General features: G+C 38.3%; 1 protein-coding gene and 1 pseudogene across 1 annotated transcript; both read left to right on the top strand.

The window, feature by feature from the left end:
- Positions 1 to 2,360: 2,360 nt before the first annotated feature.
- On the top strand, positions 2,361 to 11,698 carry lrrc17 (leucine rich repeat containing 17). Its single transcript, XM_052555209.1, has 4 exons — positions 2,361 to 2,554; positions 5,836 to 6,681; positions 9,465 to 9,620; positions 11,060 to 11,698. Exons 2-4 carry the CDS (start codon positions 5,940 to 5,942, stop codon positions 11,467 to 11,469), a joined length of 1,308 nt encoding a protein of 435 aa, XP_052411169.1. The 5' UTR covers positions 2,361 to 2,554; positions 5,836 to 5,939; the 3' UTR covers positions 11,470 to 11,698.
- Positions 11,699 to 15,206: 3,508 nt separating this feature from the next.
- LOC127956557 (centrosomal protein of 83 kDa-like) lies at positions 15,207 to 20,855 on the top strand (annotated as a pseudogene).
- The last annotated feature ends 591 nt before the right edge of the window (positions 20,856 to 21,446 follow it).

Here is a 21,446-nt window from a genome sequence, read left to right on the forward strand (position 1 = left end):
TTTGTGAACAAAGGTTGATTATGTATCTAGTCAGAAAGAATCATGAGCAGAAACCTTTTTATTTTGGGTATGTAATTTCGGTCTCCATGCCAAAAAAGGGGGGTTACTAGTAAGGGGTTAAGATTGCATTGATTGCCATGACATTTTTTATCTAATATTTTCAGGCAGGTAAACCAGATGTTCTAGGGTTTTTCTTTACAAATATTTTAACAAAAAAAAAAATAATAATACAGGAACTGTCCGTATTTAGCTCAGTGAAAGACACAAATGACTTCTAGGAAAAGATACATCAAAGTCCTCACTGCAGGGCAGGTCATGTTTCTACACAGGGTCCCAGTAATAGGGGTATGTGCTGTTCATTTATGAGGTTATATTAACAAACACGTAGTAAAAATTGTCCCAAGGGCATGCCCGAGATATGGTTCCAGTGTTTTGAACCAACGCCTGTTTTGATTACTCTTTTGTCTTGCCCTACTGTTACTCTTCGCTGGTGATTTACTCTTGCCTGTGTTTAACTACATTGATACAATAAAGCTGCATTTGGATCCGAACCTGTCTTCACGCCTCCACCATAACAGAATACTTTGCCACCTAAAATACAGCGGCTGAATCCAGCATGGCGTGGTTTAGCGAAGTCTGCAGCGGGAGAGAGAATCAGGAGATGAGCGGTAAGTGAGTGGTTTGGGCAAAAACGATCAAGACCTGTTTCTCGTTTCAGTAATTGGTGCGGAGAGAGTATATAACGCCAGGAGAGACAGAAGCAGTTGAGAGAGAGACGGACTGCTGACGGGAATCGGAAACCTAAAAGAGTAAACTGGAAGTGTTGTGCGGATGTGTTGATGTCAGAGTAAAAGTCACCAGTTGGTGTTTGTGAAATTTGAGTTGAGTTAATAAATACGTCAGCAGTCCAGCCGACCCCTTTGTCCTCTTCCTTTCCTCCCATGAACTATTACAATTAGAAATCTATGTTTCTCAGGTTGCCACATGATGATTTTCTACATGGGCCCCACTATCAGAAACTCGCCAGTCTGATCAATAGTCAGATGTTATGATACTATTTATTATTTATTATTTATACTATTTATTAGACCGCCTCATGCTTGTCATTCTTTAAATAGTGGTTCTGTTTAGCCCCCTACAGTCATCCATGTAACAACTTAGTTAAAGCTCATACAATAATCAGAGGTTATGGCTAGCACTGTGAATTATGCTATTCCAATCGTGTTTTACCTAAGCCCCTATAATTAATATAATTATATAACAACTTGAATATAGTAAGACAATAACCAGAGGTTATGGCTAGTATTATGAAAAATGCTCGAACCATGCTAATACTTCAATAATATTTTAGCCCCTCATTGGCTCCATTTAGTCTGACATTTAGTATGTATTAACCTTGGACGCAGATTTGCGGTAACATAAACCTTCGCTTAATCTACTTGAGAAAATAATTTCAGAGTAAATCAGAATAGAATCAAATGTAACAATTTATTAACAGTCAGGTAAATATGTATTACATGCCAATTACATATCCAATTCAAAGATATCAAATCAATACGAGACATCAGATTCTCAAAGATGAATTTAAGAGTAAGATGCATACCTGGCATTTAGAAAAATACATAGTATGAAGTGTGTGAACACGTTTTTTTTCCCCTAGTTTAGCCTGTTTCTGTGTTTTGACACACTGCCTGTATTTTAACTACTCTTTTGTCTTGCCCTCATGTGACTGTGCGCTGGTGATTTACTCTTGCCTGTGTTTGACATGCCATTCAGTTTAATTTGTTTTATGTTTACACAACTATGAGCACTAATGTAAAATGCATAATAAATGCAAGACGGTTCTCAAAGACAAGTTGCTCAAGATGATAGACAGATGTGCCAACATTTCTGCTTCACAAGTAATATTTCACTCAAACAATGAAATCCTGTTATCATTTATGCACAGTTATGTTGTTCAAAACCTGTATAAAGTACTTTCTTTCTTTGAGAGGAGAAATTTTTAGTAATGTATTTCTTGAGTTCGAACTCTAATGAGCTCAAGAACCATATATATTTGTTTTGTGAAAATTTTTTTGAACTGGGTGAACTGATTCATTGAAAATGAGTGCCCTCATGAATGAAGTTATGCCAGATGTCATGTCACATGTTTTATTTTTGGGTGAACTACCCCTTTAAAACAAGTCCAGTAAGATACTTTCCAAGTCCTTTGAATGGGGTTGCCTCATCCAGAGTCTCTTTGACATCAGACTGATGAAGAGCCTCACAAAGTGCTGGAAGCCTGGAGGCGGTACATTTGTAAGAGGGACATATGGGTCTGCTCGCCTGCACAGAGACGCAACGTGTAATTTAAAACCAGGCACAAGCATGGGGGCTGCACAGAGCCTCACACACACATATGCTCATGCACAGACACTGCACACACATACACATACAATCAGACCGCTGAGTTCAGGCATCCAGCTCCGCACAAAGCTCATGACAGGACCTAAAGATCAGCTAACAGGACATATCCAGATTGGATGAAATTTCGGATGCATTTCCCTGTGCACAGGTACCTGAGGACTTATGAGTGTGCATGTTTGCATGTGTTTGGGGAAATCTTTCTTGCATTGCCAGTGCAGATGGATGTACAGTTAGCCATGCACTCTTGAACTGACTGCAGTTTCGTAACAAAGAAATTGCATGCTTCCTGCAGTTTTAATTTTGGCAGGGACTGGAGTCAGTTTGTGTGAAAAGTTTGTTTAGCAATTGTGTCTCTATTCAAGACACGCTGTCCAACTCTGCATGCTGTTCAGGAAAGTAGCAAAAACGTGAGGAGAAAGACTGGGTGATTATTTTGAAATGCATGCTTGTGGTCTTATTTAAAAAAAAAAAAAAAAAAAAAAAAAAGAAGCCTGAACAGGAAAGTATTGATTGATGTCTGTGTGAGTCCAAAGACTTAAATATATGTCCTAAAAAGGATTTTCACTTAAAAGGAGAGGTTTATTTTTTAGGTTTGAGTAAAAAGGAAAACACTTTGATAAAAGCAAAAAAATCAGGAAGTTCAAATGGTTTTAATTAAGCACTGCTGGCCATGTAAGCGTGTTCTCTCACACACACTTTGTGCTGATAACTGGGGTCTATACAGTGTGGGAGGGGGGTAAATTCTTCTCAAGGTCTCTAACCAAAATTATTTCAGGTCTTTATCTCTGGACCTAAAATAATCAGGAGCATTCTTTTGGACATGCTGGGTGACCTAGACTTTGGGTGGCATGGAATATTAAGTAATAAAGGAGTTGAAAAGAAAATACACACTCCCTGTCTCATGTTGGACGGTGAACAGTGCCTGCGTTCTGCTCCATTCCCTATTGAAGTTTTCCATCCCTTGGTTCTTCTTTCCTTCTATTACTGTAGTAAACCAAGGATGTGACTCACACAAGGATAGCGTTATGCTGGTTCATTCACCTGAAGTGCTGACTGTTTCCTGTTAATGTCCGCTCATGAGCAGTCATATCCACACACAGATTCCCTTTATTCCTGGGATTATCATATTTGTATGATTTGTATATAACATTTAAATCCATAAATATACAAAATGTTTTCAACTTAAATGTTTCTATATCTTAATAGTATAAAAATTTGCTTGTGAACTCAACTATTTTTTTTATAGATGTCAAAATTACATTATAGGTTTCAACTAGCAAAAGCTGTTTTATTTAAAGGAAATTCTTTGTTTAACATTATCACAACGCAAGTGGCATTTTCTGTTTTGCTTGAGTAAGTACTATATGAATGAATGTCTATCAGTTCACAAGGTTTTAAAAAATCTAGATGTAAAGGTACGTTGCTTCAATGATCTGTACAGGAATGCATATGTGCTAAAAGTTATAAAACCTTTTCCATTGGCATAACCACAAGTGCAAAAGTCTGTGAAGTAAAAGCAGGAAAGTTCAATGATTATCACACAGCATGTTCACATGATGTCATAGTCATAGTGTTTTTATCACTGGAAAGAGAGAACATGGATCTGCTCCTGCTAATACAATTTTAACAATTTAATTGCATGATACATCTGTGAGAATAGCTGCACAGCCACGTAACTATAGACTGGAAGAATGTTGCCTGTCAGAGGTACAAGTCTTGCCAAGACCTGTTTTACACTAGTTTTACAGTGTCTTGAAAGGCAGGGAAAGCCCTGAAGCCCAAAATACCCTGCTGAATTTCAATGCTATCAGTATTATAATGGTTCAGCTGCAAGTCACATAACAGCTTTTCATAGATTTTGGGGCAGATGTTCAGCAGACTCACAAAGAGAATGAGTAAGGTACAGCATCCCTGTTAAAGTTAGAGCTTTTTTATTAGCACTGCCCTTCCAGTTCACTCTTGTTTCTCCTGTTAGCCAATTAAAACCGTGCTTTAAATAGAAAACTGCTGTATGTGAAACTGTCTGTCAGCATTCCTATTCATCTTCATTCACATTACTCAACGGAGTACGCCGGACTAATCAAACAAACAGCACAATGTTTTGAGAGTGCTAGAGAAACACAGTCTTTTTATATATGTCTCTGCAACAGCACATTGACTCATGCAAAGTCTATGGGAGGTAATTACAACATTAATGCATTAGCAAACTGAGAGAAAAACATGTAGGTAATGAGGACTTTTTCGTAATTGTTATTAAATAGTAAAAATGCTGCATGTCTCCCCACAAGGCAAATATTGACATAGCAGGGTGTGGGCTCATAAAAGTGATTATGCCATAAATCGAGTTATAATTTATTCTGTTTGAGTGAGTGACATGACATTCAGCCAAGTATGGTGAACCATACTCAGAATTTGTGCTCTGCATTTAACCCATCCGAAGTGCACACACACAGAGCAGTGAATACATACACACACACACACACACACTCCCCCGCCTATGGATGATTGTTTTTATGCAATCATTAGGGAAAGCAGTCATCCAAATATTTTAGACCATTTTTAATTATAGTTCGAATATTATACTGCATTGATCCTTGACATACGGTAATGAAACTTTATTTACTTAACTTTTTTAAGAAGTTTTCCTACACCAAGTAAAGAACAATTTATGATGGACTATTAAATTGTTAAAAAAACATTCATGCACAACAAAGTTGGAAATGGATTTCAAGAATTAAATGCTTATTCTATACTAAACTGTAACACAGTTACCAAGCGTACTTGTCTATATAGTGTGTTATTTCAGGATGTGTAAATCTAGCCTACTTTTTATGGTCTGCTGTTACTAACTTGGAAAGAATGTGGCAAAGTGATTGTGACGATAGGTCAACAAACCTGGAACTACTTCATAGCAGTGCCGTTATAGAAAAACCAACCCTTGTAACATCTGTCAACCAATCCAAATCAATTCCACTTATCTAAAGATGAAAATGAAATGAATGAATTTCTTGGTTAAAGTCACAGGTGAGGATTTGTAAGCAGTGCAACAGATTTAAGGGATGATGTAATAGGACTGGCACACATATGTGTGTACAAATGCTCCAAACTTCCTTTCTGTCAATGTCTGTGCAGCATTGATGCAACTGCTTTTGCAAAATCATAAGCCACATTTGGCATTTAATCCTTTTGGATGACTAAACTATACATTTTCATAGAATGGAACATTAAATTATAGGTTGTAGATTGAGTTTAACTTGCATTAAACCTTCAACATTCCTTTAAAAATAAGTACTGTTCTATGAGGTTTTACTTGTTTTGAATTAACAGTAAGACAAAGGTGCTATTCATTAGTGTGTATGTCCTCTCTCTCTGTTTGGGGATGCAGCTCTTGGTAATGCAGTTATTTACATTTCGTTTGTCTTTTCTCAGGGACTGCAGCTGTGCTCCCTCATTCTGACTAAAGCAAGCTCTTGGTTTATCGAAGTTACGCTAAGAATCTACTTGACTGGTTAACCCAGCTGCTGCTGTTTGCCATGCGGCTGCTCTGCGGTCTGCTGCTGCTGCTGTGCCTGGTGGTCTGGTCCACTGAGGCACGCAAGGGTGGAAAGGGACGCCGAATGCGGAGTCGAGGCCGGTCAAGTACCTCCAAGAGGTTTGCTGCAGACTGCAATGAAAGTACTGTCAATGGGGAAAAGTACTTTGACTGCCAAGAGCGCCATTTGACAGCCGTATTGTTGGGCTGGCCGGAGGACATTCACCACCTGCTGCTGGCACGGAACCGGATCAAGGTGCTGCGAGACAACACCTTCAGTCACTTCCGAAACCTAAAGAGTCTGGATCTCCAGCAGAACGAAATCTCCCACATAGAGGAGGGAGCTTTCAATGGCCTGAGCAGACTCACCACTTTACTGCTGCAGCACAACCTTCTGCAGGTGGCGAGCGAAGCCATGCTGATCCCAATGCCGCAACTCAAGTACTTGCGACTCCATGACAATCCCTGGAGGTGTGACTGCCAGCTGGACACCCTGATCAGGTTCATCCAAGTGCCCAGTAACCGTAACATCGGCAATTATGCACGCTGTGCTGAGCCCAGGGAATTCCTGGGGAGACAACTGAAGAAGCTGGATGCAGAGCTTCTGTGTACCCCACAGCAGAGCATAGTGACCCCAGATCCAGACAATCAACTCCTACCGGCTTCCCAAAAAAAGGCAGATGCAACCTCTTTATGCCACACCTATGTTCACCCTGTGCCCCGTATGGACTGCAGGAACAGAGGTGAGAAAACTATTGCTCACTATTTTGAGGGACATATGGGAGTCAAGTCATGGTTGTGAAGAAACTTACTCATTACTCTGTTTGGGAAAATCCAGTGATTCACAATTGATTTACCATGGTGACTATAATGGTCACTGTGAATGTGCACACAGTAATTTCTATTTTTATGTTGTGTCCAGTAACAAGGGGTTACCAAGAAAGCTTGAGCAATACCACTGTTGACTGTGTAAACTCAACAGTGGTATCATGAAAAATTTGGTCCATTTACTAGGTACTCTATTCCGCGATTAGCATTCATTTCCACGAAACAAATCAAAACTTAAAGAAAGAACTATTTGACCTTGCTAATATACTAATCAGTTTAGTGAATTATGCAGAATTATCTTTCAATCATTTACATAGCTGTTGTATGAAACACGAATGTGAAAAGATTTGTGAAGGAGGCAGCCAAATGAAATGCAATTAAGCAATTAAATCCGACAGAAAGATGAACAGGGTTAGTTTGAAAATGTGTGGTTTCTTTTTAGCAAATTGAAATGTTGAAGTGGTTTCACTGCAGACAGTACCAGTTAGGGCAAAGTGCCGTTTATTCCACAATAAACACAAGACACAATGAATAATGCTTTCCTCAAGTCCCCAGACACTGCCTTTTAATTGTGTAAAGCAGCTTTCCATCTATAGTTTAAGAAACAATTCCTGCATACACATGCTGAGACATGGTGTCAGTTTGAGAAAAAAATTGAATAAAAAAAATGCAAACAATTTTAAAGTTGATAGATAGATAGATAGATAGATAGATAGACAGACAGACAGACAGACAGACAGACAGACAGACAGATAGATATTCTGCTGACTCAGCATGTGGTAAGTTACTTTCTAATTCACAGCAGAGTGGAACAAATGTCTGGAAACATGAAATATAAGATGCGAGGGACCTAGCGGAAAGGCAGTGAGTATCTTTCCAGCTTCAACATCTGGAAACGTTTCTCTAGAGACACATTAATGGCATATTCTGACTGTTATCAAGACACCATAACTTTTCTGAAGCTTGAATCTCAGTGTAATATTTCAAAAGGCTGTCTGCAAAACAACGACAAAATTCGCTCCCTTTGTGAATCGGTCCCCTAAAAAAAACTCTCTTCCAAAAGCATAGGAAATACCACATTACTATGGCTATACATGTAAGTCTCCATGGGAATACGAGGACAGTGCTGGTCTGTGTCTTATGCATGTCTTATAGTGTTTCAGGGAAGGACTTAGGACAAGAGGGGTATTTTTCTGATGAAGAGATGGCTGTGAGATATGACAAAGAATGTGTCATTTAAATTTCACTCAAAGAAGACAGATTTAATTCAGCATTTAACTAAGAAAGAGCTCTTTGTCAGTGCAAGATTTTTTTTTATCTTCTCTGGGGCACCCCGTTTCTGCACATGAATTTTGAGTTCTCCATCTTGTTAAGCAAGGTTCATTATATTGAAAAACTAGCTAAATGTGCTCTGACATCCATAAGGAGATGAGAGAAACTGCCAGGCCAAAGACGAAATCTTCAGGGTTAGATGAGGCAAGCAAAACGTATGCGATAGAAAACAGTCAAATGAAGTGAAATAAATGAAGTCAGATGGATTTCGAAGTCAGTGGGATTTGGACTTCTCTGCTTGTCAGAAATATTGAGTCAGCAGTCTGGAGCCGAGGGAGGCATCCTGAATCACTCCCTCAAAAAAAATCACACTTTTGTAGCCTTACATCAACTGTTCTGTGGACCTAATGGATAAATGGCTATTTCTTTTGTCAGCATTAATCACAGAAAGCTGCACATGCAGGAATCTTATGACAAGTGCAAGAGACTAAAAGCCAAGAATTAGTGATCTCAACTTCTGGGAAGGCTTTCCCCTGAAGTAGCAACAAGAATTACTGTACGTTCATTTCTTCGGGTACAATTCAGAAATCTCCAGATCCCAGAGACACTGTAAAACGGTGTCATATCTACTCTACTACTGACTGTGGATCAAATCAGTGTTTATTTAGGTGGCAGAACAAAAGCAGAATGTAAAATCTGAGCAAGATCTCTCATTGGAGGCACTCTAGGGTTTAAAACAGGTGCTCTGGCAGGTCAAAGCAGGAAGTGCAGCTGTATCAGTTCTGCATGCCGCATAGCTTTCTCACATGTCGAGCAGATGAGTCCCATGATAACATTTCCGGATATCACAGAGACTGCGATGTCTCACAGAGTTTCAAGAGTTACCTCCAAACGTGTGCCATATGTACGCATTTTAATAGCTTTCTCTGTGATTATATAAATAAATATAGCCAGGCATTGTTTGCAGGAGCCATCCAAAGCGTTGCGCTGAGCTTTCTAAGTGCCCAGAGTTTTCCAAAAAATACACAGAGGGCTTCTTCACAGTGGTCTTGCTTTGCGTAAAATTTAAGATCCATATTCAGATACTAGTTAGTATGAATGCCATTATCAGTAAGTGTCTGAGAAAATGACTTTAGCAGACCACCAACGAGGAACCAACTGTACAGAACTTCCAACAATTGTCATGGCAGATGTTTCCATGCATGTTTAGCCTGCTGGAAATCATTTGGAAACAGAAAGCCCTTCAAAGCGCTTTGTAAGCACATTGTCAATTGCACAATATTCCCTGGGAATCAAAATAACTCAAAACGATGTAACATTTATTGCTGAATGCACATGTCAATCAAACGTGTAATTGTGCTTATTATGAAGTTACCTTTTCCAACAGGCCTACATGATTACAGTAATTCAACTCTCTCTTCCGTAGACCTTAAAACAGTGCCGGCTGACATCCCGTTGGATATTGTGAAACTGGATTTATCCAGAAACAACATCAAGCAGCTGAGACCAAAGGAGTATGTACACGTTAAAGACCTAAAGCTCTTGAACCTGAGTGGAAACAGTTTGGAAAGCATCGACATCGGTAAGCCAATGGTACACAACCAAATCATGTCCTCAAGACATACTGTATACACATTTGATTGTTGCACAAAGTGCAGGAAACAGATGTTTGGCGCAGCAATACAGTAAGGGACAAGGAATGAGTCTCAATTGAAAAGAAGTCTGACATTAAAGTTTTAAAGCATCTTGTCAGACACTGAATGAAAAGACACCAGTTGCGGAACTCACGAAAGGTTAACTACTGTAGAAACCATTCATTTTCCTTTCCGTTGCACTTGGAAAACAGGCCACATTCTGTTTGTGCATGAATCGACTCTACATTAAACTGAAGGGCTTACATGTGACAATCATTTGTTAAGAGACTGAGTTGGTGAAAGAACTAAAGTAAATGATGGGAATAAAGAATGAGAGAAATCAAAGTGTGCCTCGACTATGCAGCACAGCTATCAAACGTTGTTATTGTGGAGAAAGCAATAAACCTCAGCATGTTCATTTTCAAGCCTTTACCAATTAGAACAAACAGGGCAGGGGGTTCACAGAATAGAATTGCTTGTAAAAAAATCGGTAGGCCATTTCTTGCTGAGCAGACACATTTAGCAGCTTTAGGACTCCTGTAATCTTTCTTCCATGAAACACAAAAGGTCTGTAATAGTCTGTTCAAGCCAGTGTTGTCAACAAGCGGGATCGGTGTAAACGATTTGAATGAACATTTGCAAATGATCTTAATGATGTCAATTATAAAGGGTTACCAAGACAGTATAGCTTTTTTTTATATACACTTGTGTCCCCTAAACTCTAAAGGTTGAAAATCTTAATTTTAAATCCATTCATTAACTTTAGTGTTGGGATGTAAGTCTTTTAGAAGGATTGAATTTTTGACTTTCTAAAATTTTTTTTCCCAGAGTCTGTCAGATACTGTAGTCAGCTCTTTGGTTTAAAGCGAATCCATTTAAAATTTCCTTAAAGTCATTAGAAATGCCATATATTTAATCAACTGACCACTGTATTTCCCTGCTTGCATTTTTTTTACAATTAAGTCTACCTCAAAAGCACTTCATCGGGAGTTTCAAACAAAACTGAAGTACTTGCTAATGCCGCTATAATTATAAGGCATTTAAGCCTTTCTAGACTGCCTAAAAAATGCACTTAATCGCAGTCGGTTGGGCTCTAATGAACAGAGCAGCAGGGTGTGTCATCTAATTGTTCCCTAGAGGGATGAAAACACTCATTCAGTCACACTCCAGGCTCAGGAACCACAGACTAGCTTCTCTTTAGTTCATCAGTCAGTTCAGAGATCACAGTGAGAACACAGCTAGTTGGCAGATTGAGCTCACTTCAAAGCTAAAGAGGTGTAATTCATTCAGTCCTGTCCTCTAATTAAAATAATCTTCTGGTATAGGTTTTAAAAATGAAATCTGAAGAGACTGTTCATCTATTTACTGCTTTTTCGGTTTTCTGTAGCTGCCTTTACAGGCCTGCTGAACTTGGGAGAACTGGACCTGTCCAACAACAGCCTGCGCTATTTTCAATATGGCGTTTTGGAGGACCTTTACTTCCTGAAAAAACTGTCTCTGGAGGACAACCCCTGGATTTGTGATTACAACATTCATTACTTGATCTATTGGCTGAAGCACCACCCCAGTGTGTCCCACACAGGTCTCGTATGCAGTGAACCAGAAGAGTTTCGTGGTTGGCCGGTGGAAAACTATGTCAAGACCTACAACGCAGACTGTCCTAAAGACATGCAGCTGGGCCAGGTGCCTGGCCCTGACCCGGCAGGCATCATGGCTCAGGAGCTCACAGCTCAGATAGATGAAGAGGAGCTGCCTTCCAGAGTGCCTAAGAAATTTGAGATCATCCGTCTGTCTTAAGATGGAAACTGTGATGCGGTTAAGAACTAATATTGTTTTAGTCATTTTCCCAGCTAAATTCTGACTGTGTGCGAGAGACAAAACTTTAATATGTTGACACAATCGCAGATTAATTCATTTCATTCAGAAATCAAGCAGTTGATGTTTACGTATTTTTTAGTATTTCTAATGAGTAATTTTGTAAATTGAATCATGATAAATAAAACAGATTGATTTGTTTGTTTTTAAAGTCTTAAGTTTGTCCATTAACCAAATTTGAAGAGGCGAAATATAGTGCCCCGTGTTGTGATTTTTCTTTATTCAGACACAATTCAAAACACAACAACACAAACTCTCAAATACTTGCACATGTAAGCATAAAAACAATTTACTTTTCCATGCAAGGTCCATAAAACAGAGACGTACGTGTATATCTACATGAAGTCAGTCCTGTGATGTATATGTCTAGAGAACATTGGCCATAAGTGACTGAAACACTAGAAAGGCATTTTTCTGAGGGGGAAGGGCAAGTGTATACCACAGTTTTTTTCCAGAGCCACATTTTTATCTCCATCCTGTCTGAAAAGAAACAGATGCGAGAAGATTACGGTTCTGCAGTTTATATCACTGCATTGAGAGAATGCAATGAGTGAAAAATCTGTCGAAAATGTTTCAGGTGGAGGACCATATGGGGACTCCATGCATTTGAGTGAAAACATGGCAGGGAATCAAAATAAATAAACGGTTGAAGAGCTCATCCTTTTAAACAGATGTTTTCAGCATTAAATCTGAGTGGCGTGATTCTGTTTAGCTTCCTGTCCTCCTTTTCAGTGTTGGTCTATCGCTAATGTCCAAGACGTTTGCTTCGGTTTATTTATTTGAATCTTTTGAGAGTTATAAATAAGACAGCAGATTGAAATACTTGGTTTAACTAAGAGACAAACTGGATGACTGTGACATAGGTGGAGTTCCTCTAACTTGGAGAGCTGATGAGAAGTTTGAGTGATAAATGCTCTGAGTAAGTGAAAACTAAGGCGCTGGTTAAGCTCTCAGTGGGAGTTAATACCTACCATCATACTGTGACCCACAATGCAAAGCAGAAAATGAGAGCTGAGAGTGTTGTTACTTTTTCCACAGAGGCTTACTGGAAAATGGAAAGCTGATTCACACAATGATGGGAAACATCACTGTAAAGGCCAATTAACACATTAAGACTTAAAAAGAGTGAAGATAACAGGTTATTGTTATAAAAAAATACTTTAAACATTTTTCTTACATAGTGGATGACAAAATAACCTATATAATAAAAACCTAAATTTAATTCACTAGATGGTGCAATTCATAGTGCACAGTGTAAGTGCATAGTGCATAGAATGTATTTTGGGACAAAACTGATGTTGCATAGTTTGCTAATATGAGGAAAGAGGGAGCAAAAACATAAATTCCAAACAAAGACTGGAAGTGTGAGAAGACTTTCTTCTGATTGGCTAAAAAGAGCGGCCAGCTGGTGTGATTGACTATTGCCTGCACAGATATGTGATTTCAATGTCTTCCAGATAATAGTATTTGATATGTGGTATTTCCAAATATACAGTGCCTTTAGTAAAGGTGATAATCACAAAAATGATCAAACATAAGCTGTAAAATGCAAAGACCAGGCTTGAATTGAGGGGGGATGCGGGGGATGGTTGAAAAAATGACAAAAAGCATCCCCTCAGTAAAACCCCCATACTGGGCACCACTATCTCTCAGGACCTGAAGTGGGACATTCACATTGACTCCATTGTGAAAAAGTCCAGCAGAGATTTTACTTCCTTCGCCAGCTGAGGAAGTTGTACCTGTACCGGTTCAGCTCAGCTAACAAATGTGACCTCAGAAGACTACAGAGGGTAGTCCGGACTGCTGAGCGAATCATCGGTACAACCCTCCCTTCTATTCAAGAACTTTACTTATCTGGAGTGAGCAAAAGGGCTGGCAAAATCACTCTGGCCCCCTTACATCAAGCACACTTCCTCTTTAAACTGATTCTCTGTCATTTCCTTCAATGAATCAGTTTTTGAACGAATCAAGTGAGCCAGTGATTTAACCGTCTGTCAGATGAATACTCTCCCTGCGTCCCAATGTGCATACTATCCAGCCTATCTGCCCTAAAAAATATTAAAAATGACTTATATCACATAGAATTTAGAATGGGGTTGTTTGCACATTGGGATGACAGCTTGTTTCGTTTCTAATCGAATCAGCCGTTTTGAACGAATCGTTTGATTTGAACAATTTAATGAATCATTCGTCAAAACAGGGACTTGCTGCCACCTACTGGTGGTTTTACTGTAACCATTATTTATGTGTGACAGGCCTAAAAAAGATCAAATTTGCTAAAGGACAGTGGCTATTTCACAGTGGTTTAATCTCATGTCCTTTTAAAGATAAAATGCTAACCAAAAACTATAAATAACTTTCATAACAGCATGAGGGCTGGTGCATGCCCAAAGATATCAAGAGGTTCAGGGACTGTGATGCCAAAATAAAAACACTCGCGCCAATCTCAACACATCTTTTTATAAACGGTGTATGTTGGCGTAGCTGAATGAACGATAAATACCCATGTCACATCAAAGAGGAAACAAAAACAAACGCTGAACACAGCCATGGGTACATAAAGTGGACTTTTACTGCGGTTATTGTGTCCTGCAGATAATAGTGTCCCCTACTTCAAAGTTGTCTGTATGAATGAAAGAATCTGTCTGTCTGGAAATCTGTTAAATAATGTTCGCCCTCTGCTGGCACAAAAAATTTAAAATAAAATACAGCCTTGATTGATACATAATAATAAGAGAATATAAGTAAGAAAAATAAAACAGCTAATGATTTCGTTGTATTATTATTTAGATTATTACTGCACATTATTAAATAATTATTAAAATGTACGAATTAAAATCCATATTTAATACAAATTTGTGTAAAATAAATATTAATAATATTAATACATGAAAAACTTATATTTTAACGAAATTTTGTAAACTTTGTGTCGAAACAAGTCTTTTATTTTGAAAGGCGCCTCTAGCCGTCATCATCATCACGTGCATCGCTGTCAGTGTCGTTTTGTTTCAGGTCTCTTCACAACAGCTTTTCAAATCTACTCTTTACCTTAATGCACATATATAGCATTATATTTTGTATAGTTTTGAACGCATGCAGTAGTTTACGCCCTGCAGAGGTGTTTATTTATGAAACACGTCCAGTATGTAGTGTTTAACAAACACTATTTGCAGGACATTTCAGTATAGCAGACAATATGTATCGACTTCCACTCAAAGACAACACGAGATGCTTCATCTTGCGCTCTTTTAAAAGCACGAGGTAAGTTTTCCCAGTGGCTCAGTTGCTCTGTCAACATGGGAAGCCGTTATGCGTTTTTGCTGTCGTTTCTACAACACAGAGTGAATCACTGGAGAGCAGCCTGAGCTTCACATCTAATCACTTGAGAGCAAAGCAGCACACAAGGACTCTTTTGCTGCACATGCATTGATTAGATGCTTTGTTTGTGCTAACTAGGCTCTTACAAGTGATTTTAATCAGTCAGCCCTGATAAGATGTGGCTGCATCTCTTGACTTTGGTTGGCTGAAGTGGAGTCATTTGTGTTGATTGAGGTCTTTGTCTTTTTTTTTAGAGCTATCTTGAGGTTGTAGTGGCTTCTGGGGGACGTGTAAAATCTTTTGCTTTTGTTCCCACACTCTTTTTTTCTGCTTTGGAGCAGATGAACCCTCCAGCGTTAGGGCAGCCATCTGCCCTGTTCCCGAACCTGGATCCAGCAGGAGGAGGTGGGAAAGCTACAGTCCTCTTGAGCGGCTCTACGGGACTCACCAGCTCTGATATGGAGCTTCAGAAAATGCTTATTGATGAGAGAATGCGCTGCGAGAACCACAAGATCAACTATCAGACCTTGAATGTGGTGCACACCAGGTGAGTGAATACTGCACATTTATCCGGTTAAACTTCAATGTCTACTGAGTAAATGTGTGTGTGTGTGTGTGTGTGTGTGTGTGTGTGTGCAGGATGAATATGCGCGGACGCAGAGTGAACTGAAACGCCTGCTCCGTGATCGCCAAGTCGCTCAGGAGAAACAGCAGCTGCTGCTGGCCGAGCTCAGAGGAGAACTGCTGGATAAAACACGTGAGCTGGAGGAGCTCAGACTGCAGGTGCACATTATATGTGTCTAGTAACTTATAGTCACTATTTATTACTATTTCAGTCATTTCATGTCATTTAAAAAGATTATATAAAACACTAGTTTTACAACCTAGTAACTAATTACTTATTAATAATTCAGAATATTAATGCTGGTTGTTCATGGATTCAGGTATGAAAATATGGCAATATTTAAAGTTTTAAGAAAATGTTAAATATTTGATTATTGTTGTGCATTGAAAAATGTTTAGACACACCTACTCTTTATTATGACTATTGTTCATGTTTGGAATAATAGTGAATTTAGTCTGTGAAATAACATAAATGGAAATATGGGGAATAGGAAAAATATTAAAAAATAAATAAAAAAATAAGTTACCACATTTTACCTTGATTATTATTATTCTTTTTTTTTTTTTGAAATTACAATTGTTTTTTTATTCAAAAAATCAATACAATCAGGAATTTTATAAATGCATATTGAGATTTTTTTAAGTAATAATGATTAACTATAATTTAGCATTTTGGTTAGCTTTTAGTTTTGTATTTTCCGTTTTATTTTGAGTTTAAGTAATTTTTTGTGTTTGTATTTTTTATATTTTATTAGATTTGTTTTAAAATTATTTTTATTATCTTTACTTTATTTCAGTTTTAGTAATTCAACTACTTCAACTAACACTTAATTTATTTCACCATAATAACTATATTTTACTTCAGTTTTATTGCAATTACCACAAATGTTTGAATAGTCTCGATAACAACACAACTGGTGATGAAGAGATAAGCAAACACAAGTGTCTCAATATGCTCGAATAAGACGATTTGCTGACAAAGTGTTGATGGTGTGTTTAAGGTGCTGACCCCTCAGAGGCTGGAGCTCTTGAAAGCACAGGTGCAGCAGGAGCTGGAGGCTCCCATCAGAGAACGCTTCAACAAACTCCAGGAGGTAAAACATGCCACTCCCACTCCACAACTATTAACTCCTGTTCCCATGACAGCCACCTGAGTGCATGCTACAGCCAGAGGGAAAACAAACAGATTGCTTTGTCTTTTCTACATGTTATTAAAAAAAACCCACATGAAATGTGTAAAAAGAAATACCCTTCTTTATTTCTCTGTGACAGGAAGCAGAGAACTACAGGTCTGAGTATAATAAGCTCCGTTATGACCTTACTTTCCTCAAGTCGAAGTTTGATCACCAGAAAGAGGAGCACATCCGAGTTCTGGAGGAGAGACGGATACGGCATGAAGCTGATGTGTGTTTTATTATTTTGATTTGAATTTTGAGCCAGTAGTGTCTCTATATAAAGAAGGGTTGTATATGTGATCGTGCAGGTGGCCCGACACGAGCGTGATAAAGATGATCTGGTCGCTCAGCTGCAGAGCGGAGACCCAGCACAGGACGGGAAGCGTGTTGAAACCCTGCTGAAGGAGAAAGCTCAGCTCCACCAGCGGCTCAAAGGACTGGAGGCAGTGGTCACTGAACTCAGGGCAGAGAGGAATAACTCTGGTGCTCAGGCCGACAATGTGCAGCGGATCCAGATCCGACAGCTGGCTGAATCCCAGGCTGCTGTTAAAGAGTTGTAGGTTTCTGATGATCCAAATAAGATCTGATGAAGTTTAAAGTTTATGCCTTTCTGTTAAAACAGTATAGCGCAGTGTAAAATGTTTATTAATAGAGACAACTAATTTGTAAGAGCATTTACCTTTGCTCATGAAGCAAAAAAATAAAAAATTAATTCCTGCTGGATTTCCAATATCCAATTACAGCTCTACGCTGTCATTTTATATATTATGAAAATATTATAAATATTTAAAAATATATATATATTTTATATAAAATATATAATATTAATACAAAAATGTTAATATTAATTTATAAATGTATTAAGTTTAACATAATTTGTTTACAGTGAAGTCCAAAGTTTGAGATCGCATTAAAAGTCTACGGTTCACTTTTTAGGATTTTGCTGTTTTTATATGAACTACTTTATATATATTTTTTCATTATGAATATTTTACAATATTTGAAATATTTTAAGACTTTTTGCATTACTATAATCAAATAAGCACATTTGTATTTTTTTATTCATTGGTAATGTGTTCATGTCACAGCATTTGACAAACACCTCACATTAAGATGTTTGAAGGCCTTTTTCTGTTGGTGTTCAGGCAGAGAAGCAGTCTATTCGTATGCAGTTGGACCGGACAGAAAGTGAACTCCATCTGTCTCAGGAAGAAAACACACTCCTCACAGGAAAACTGCACAAAGCCGAAAGGGAGATCAGTTCACTCAACATTCAGGTGCGTGAATAAAGCCTGAGTGACAAGTCAGATTTTACGACCACATCTCCACATGCGTGTTCTCTGTAGTAATATATCCTGTGTGTTTACTGGCCAGATTGAAGAGATAAAGCACACGCATAAGCTGGACTTGAGTAACGTAAAACTAGAGTGTGTCAGAGCCAAAGGAGAACTAGAAAGAGACCGGGATTCACTGCTGTGCCAAGTAGAGGGTAATCATCTTGCCTTTCTTCCATTTACTTTGTTTTACAGTAATGACAATAAAAACAGTCTTCCGCTCTCTCAGGTCTGCAGTCAGATATTGAGGTCCTGAAGTCAGCGTTGGAGAGAAATAAAGAGTTAATATCTGAAAGAGCGTGAGATGGTGCGCAGGGTTCAGGCAGTAAGAGAAGAGGAGATACATAAGATCACCACCCTTCAGGAAGAAAAGTAAGCACTATTATTAATATCAGACAAGGAACTGATTCAAAGCTTCATGGGATTTTCTACATTCGAATGAATTAATTTCATTGTCAGAAGGCTGGAGCTGGAGAATCGTTTATCTGAGCTTGAACAGCAGAGGGCTCTTCAGGAGGCAGCAGGAGACTCTCAGAAAGAGGAGTGGGAAGAGCGTCTCCATGCCGCACAATTGGGCGAAGAGTCTGTGAGGAAGGAACTTCAAAACCTGAGGCAAGCTTCAGGGTCATTTATTTCTGTTTAAAGTCCACATGAACTCAACCACTTACATTTTAATTCCTGTTCTTTCTTGTTGGAAAAATTAAGTTGTTCCATTCACAATAATATATATTTTATGTCGAGTCTGACTGAGTTACAAGAAATGACTAAATTCTCAGTAGCTACAAATGGTAAGATATGATCTTCAACCCCTGTTTGAGTTCATGTATGACTGCTTATGATACAGAGTCAAAATTCAGCAGCACGGCCAGCAGCTGGAGGAGCTGGAGACCTTAAGAGCAGAAAACACAGACCTGAAACGAGTAAGCACTGGAAGATAAGTGAAATTACTGTGAATGCACATGATATACAGACGGAACTCATAGCGTATCATATAACTCAAATAACTTGTTTTCTAAATTGTTTATCAGCAAAACGCTGAGCGGAATCTGCAGATAGGAGCCCTGTCTCACTCTGAAAGTGAGCTCTTGGACACCAGCAGCAGACTGAGAGAAAGTCTGGAGCAAGTGAGAGAGGACCTACGGAGCGCACGCACACAAATGGAACGGACCCAGCAGGAAGCCGAGAGGTACACCTTATCATAACCAGTATACTAGCATTACTGTCAAATGAGAACCACAAATATTTCAGAGAATGCTGACAGCTTGCTGAGAGAGCAACAAAACAAGCCATTTAGCATTTCTTCAGATTAGAGGCTTGAGAGTTGATTGGTAAGATGAAATGTTGGTTTCACAGCAACTTGTATGAAAGTGCTTGATAGACATTTTCCCCTTCAATTACAAATGTGGGTGATGTTTATAATGGTACATTAGATCGCTCTTTTTTTTTTCTGACAGCTATTTAAAATCATATGTAAATAAATCAGAGGCATGGCCTAATATTGAGCAAATATTACTCATTAGTTCACATGAGTGATGTGACTCAAATTTATCTAGTGATAGCTTCTGATTCTGATTTCCATTGCCCCTTTACTATCAACATTACCTGTTCACTTTCCAAACATGTTAACTTCTTCCATTTTTATCTATATATTATAGAAAAATATATAGATTTTTCCTCTCTGTATGTAAATGATCCTGTTTCCTTTATTATAATTTATAATTATTTTTTATGATTAACAGTTAACGCGATTTGACTGTTCTTCCCATTAAAATAGCCTAAAAAATTTAACAGTGTGGTGAACATTGAACGGTTAGATTAAATTAAGTGAAAAAAATGTCAGTATTGTATTGTCACAGGTTAGTGGAGGAAAGGCGGGTTGAATGGTTGGAGGAGAAACACAAACTGCTGGAAAAGGAAGCAGAACTACGGGACAAATGCAGCAAGGCCAAAGAGCGCCTGCAGAGAGCAGCATTTGCACAGAAAAATGTATTGCCTGAATTCAACAAACTTGTTTTTGGAGAATGAACAGTTTACACCTAGCTGGTACTTTGACCATCTTTTTTGCTATTTTGATGTTGTATTGTATTTATTGTCATGACAATTGTTATTATTAAAGGTGCATTATTGGTGTCTTTTCTCATTCAGAGAAAAACCATGACAGAACTGAAAGAAAACAAACTCCAAGTCAAGATTCAGCTCCTAGAAGCAAAGATCGAAGAACTTGAAATTGAAGCAAGCACATTCAGAAAGTACTTCCGTCTTTAGTTTACAACACTATCGGGGGACTATAGAGAATAAAGGATGTATACATATTTTTTATTTATGTGTGTGTGTGTGTGTGTGTGTGTCTGCTCAGGAAACCTTCATCCTTGGAAGAACATGCTCAGCTCAGAGTTGTCTGTGCTGCGAGACGCTTGGAATAGTTGGAAAACAGTCAGCAACAGCAGCTGGAAGAGCTGGCTGCTCCTCTGGACAGAGACAGAGAACGAGAAAGACTCTCAAGCCCACGGGACGCACTTCCAGACCTTTCTTAACCACTAACTGTGTGTTTACACTGACCATGTGCCAAAAACTGAACTTACTGTGACATTATTTTAAACGACTCATGGTGCTTTGCAACAGAGATGTTTTAAGAAAAACCTGTTGCATTATTTATTCATTATTTGTCTGGTGGTATTATTCTAACGGAGGGACGGGGCTTCTAAAGTTTAAATAAATTGTTGGTTAGTGTTGCAGGTTTTCTGTTGTACATATTGAAAATGATCTGTAACGTTTCAAAAGCCATGTTTTATGTGAGTCCAAATGGGAGGCAGCAACTTTTCAGTCTTTTTCATCAAATTAAACTGCAATTTGTGAACCTGGAGTTCATTTGTCACTTTTACTTTTTGTAGGGATGTTGACATGATTATAATTCACAATAATTATTTTATTCTGTTGAACTTGTCTCTAAAAGCACCCAACCCTATTATGTCCTCTCGTTTTATTATTGTTTACTTGTGACCTAATTATTAAGAACCTAACAACTCAACAAATTGTCTTTCAAAAACATTAGTTAGAAAAAAAAGTGTAGGCTTAACTCAAGCGATAGGCAACAATACAAAGATAAATTTATTTGTAAAGTTATTATCTGATCAAGTCTAGTCTATGGATGTGTCTCAAAACCTAGTGAGCGTCCTACCCAGACAGCACAGAGCCCAAAAGTGCTGCTCGCACAAACTGATCTATTTTACGTTTTGGATCATTTATACGATTTGACTTCTATAAACAAAATGAGGATAGCCTTTAAATAAGCGTGAGGTCCTAAACCTAACAGTGGTACGTAAGCAAAACTTTCGAAAACGTTCAAATGAAGACGTACTAATTTATATAAATTACTACCAAAATGTTAGATAGCTATGAATGGCTATAAGGGTGTGTTGACACGTACATTTAAAGCCATAAGTGTTCA

Source organism: Carassius gibelio, chromosome B4 (assembly GCF_023724105.1).
Source record: "Carassius gibelio isolate Cgi1373 ecotype wild population from Czech Republic chromosome B4, carGib1.2-hapl.c, whole genome shotgun sequence".
In the NCBI taxonomy this organism is placed as follows: Eukaryota; Metazoa; Chordata; class Actinopteri; order Cypriniformes; family Cyprinidae; genus Carassius; species Carassius gibelio.

Bases quoted from the DNA above. Each gene is read 5' to 3' on its own strand.
- lrrc17 (XM_052555209.1), top strand. From the start codon at position 5,940: ATGCGGCTGCTCTGCGGTCTGCTGCTGCTGCTGTGCCTGGTGGTCTGG. The intron at 6,682-9,464 runs GTGAGAAAACTA...TCTCTTCCGTAG, and splicing joins TATGGACTGCAGGAACAGAG to ACCTTAAAACAGTGCCGGCT. The intron at 9,621-11,059 runs GTAAGCCAATGG...GGTTTTCTGTAG, and splicing joins TTTGGAAAGCATCGACATCG to CTGCCTTTACAGGCCTGCTG.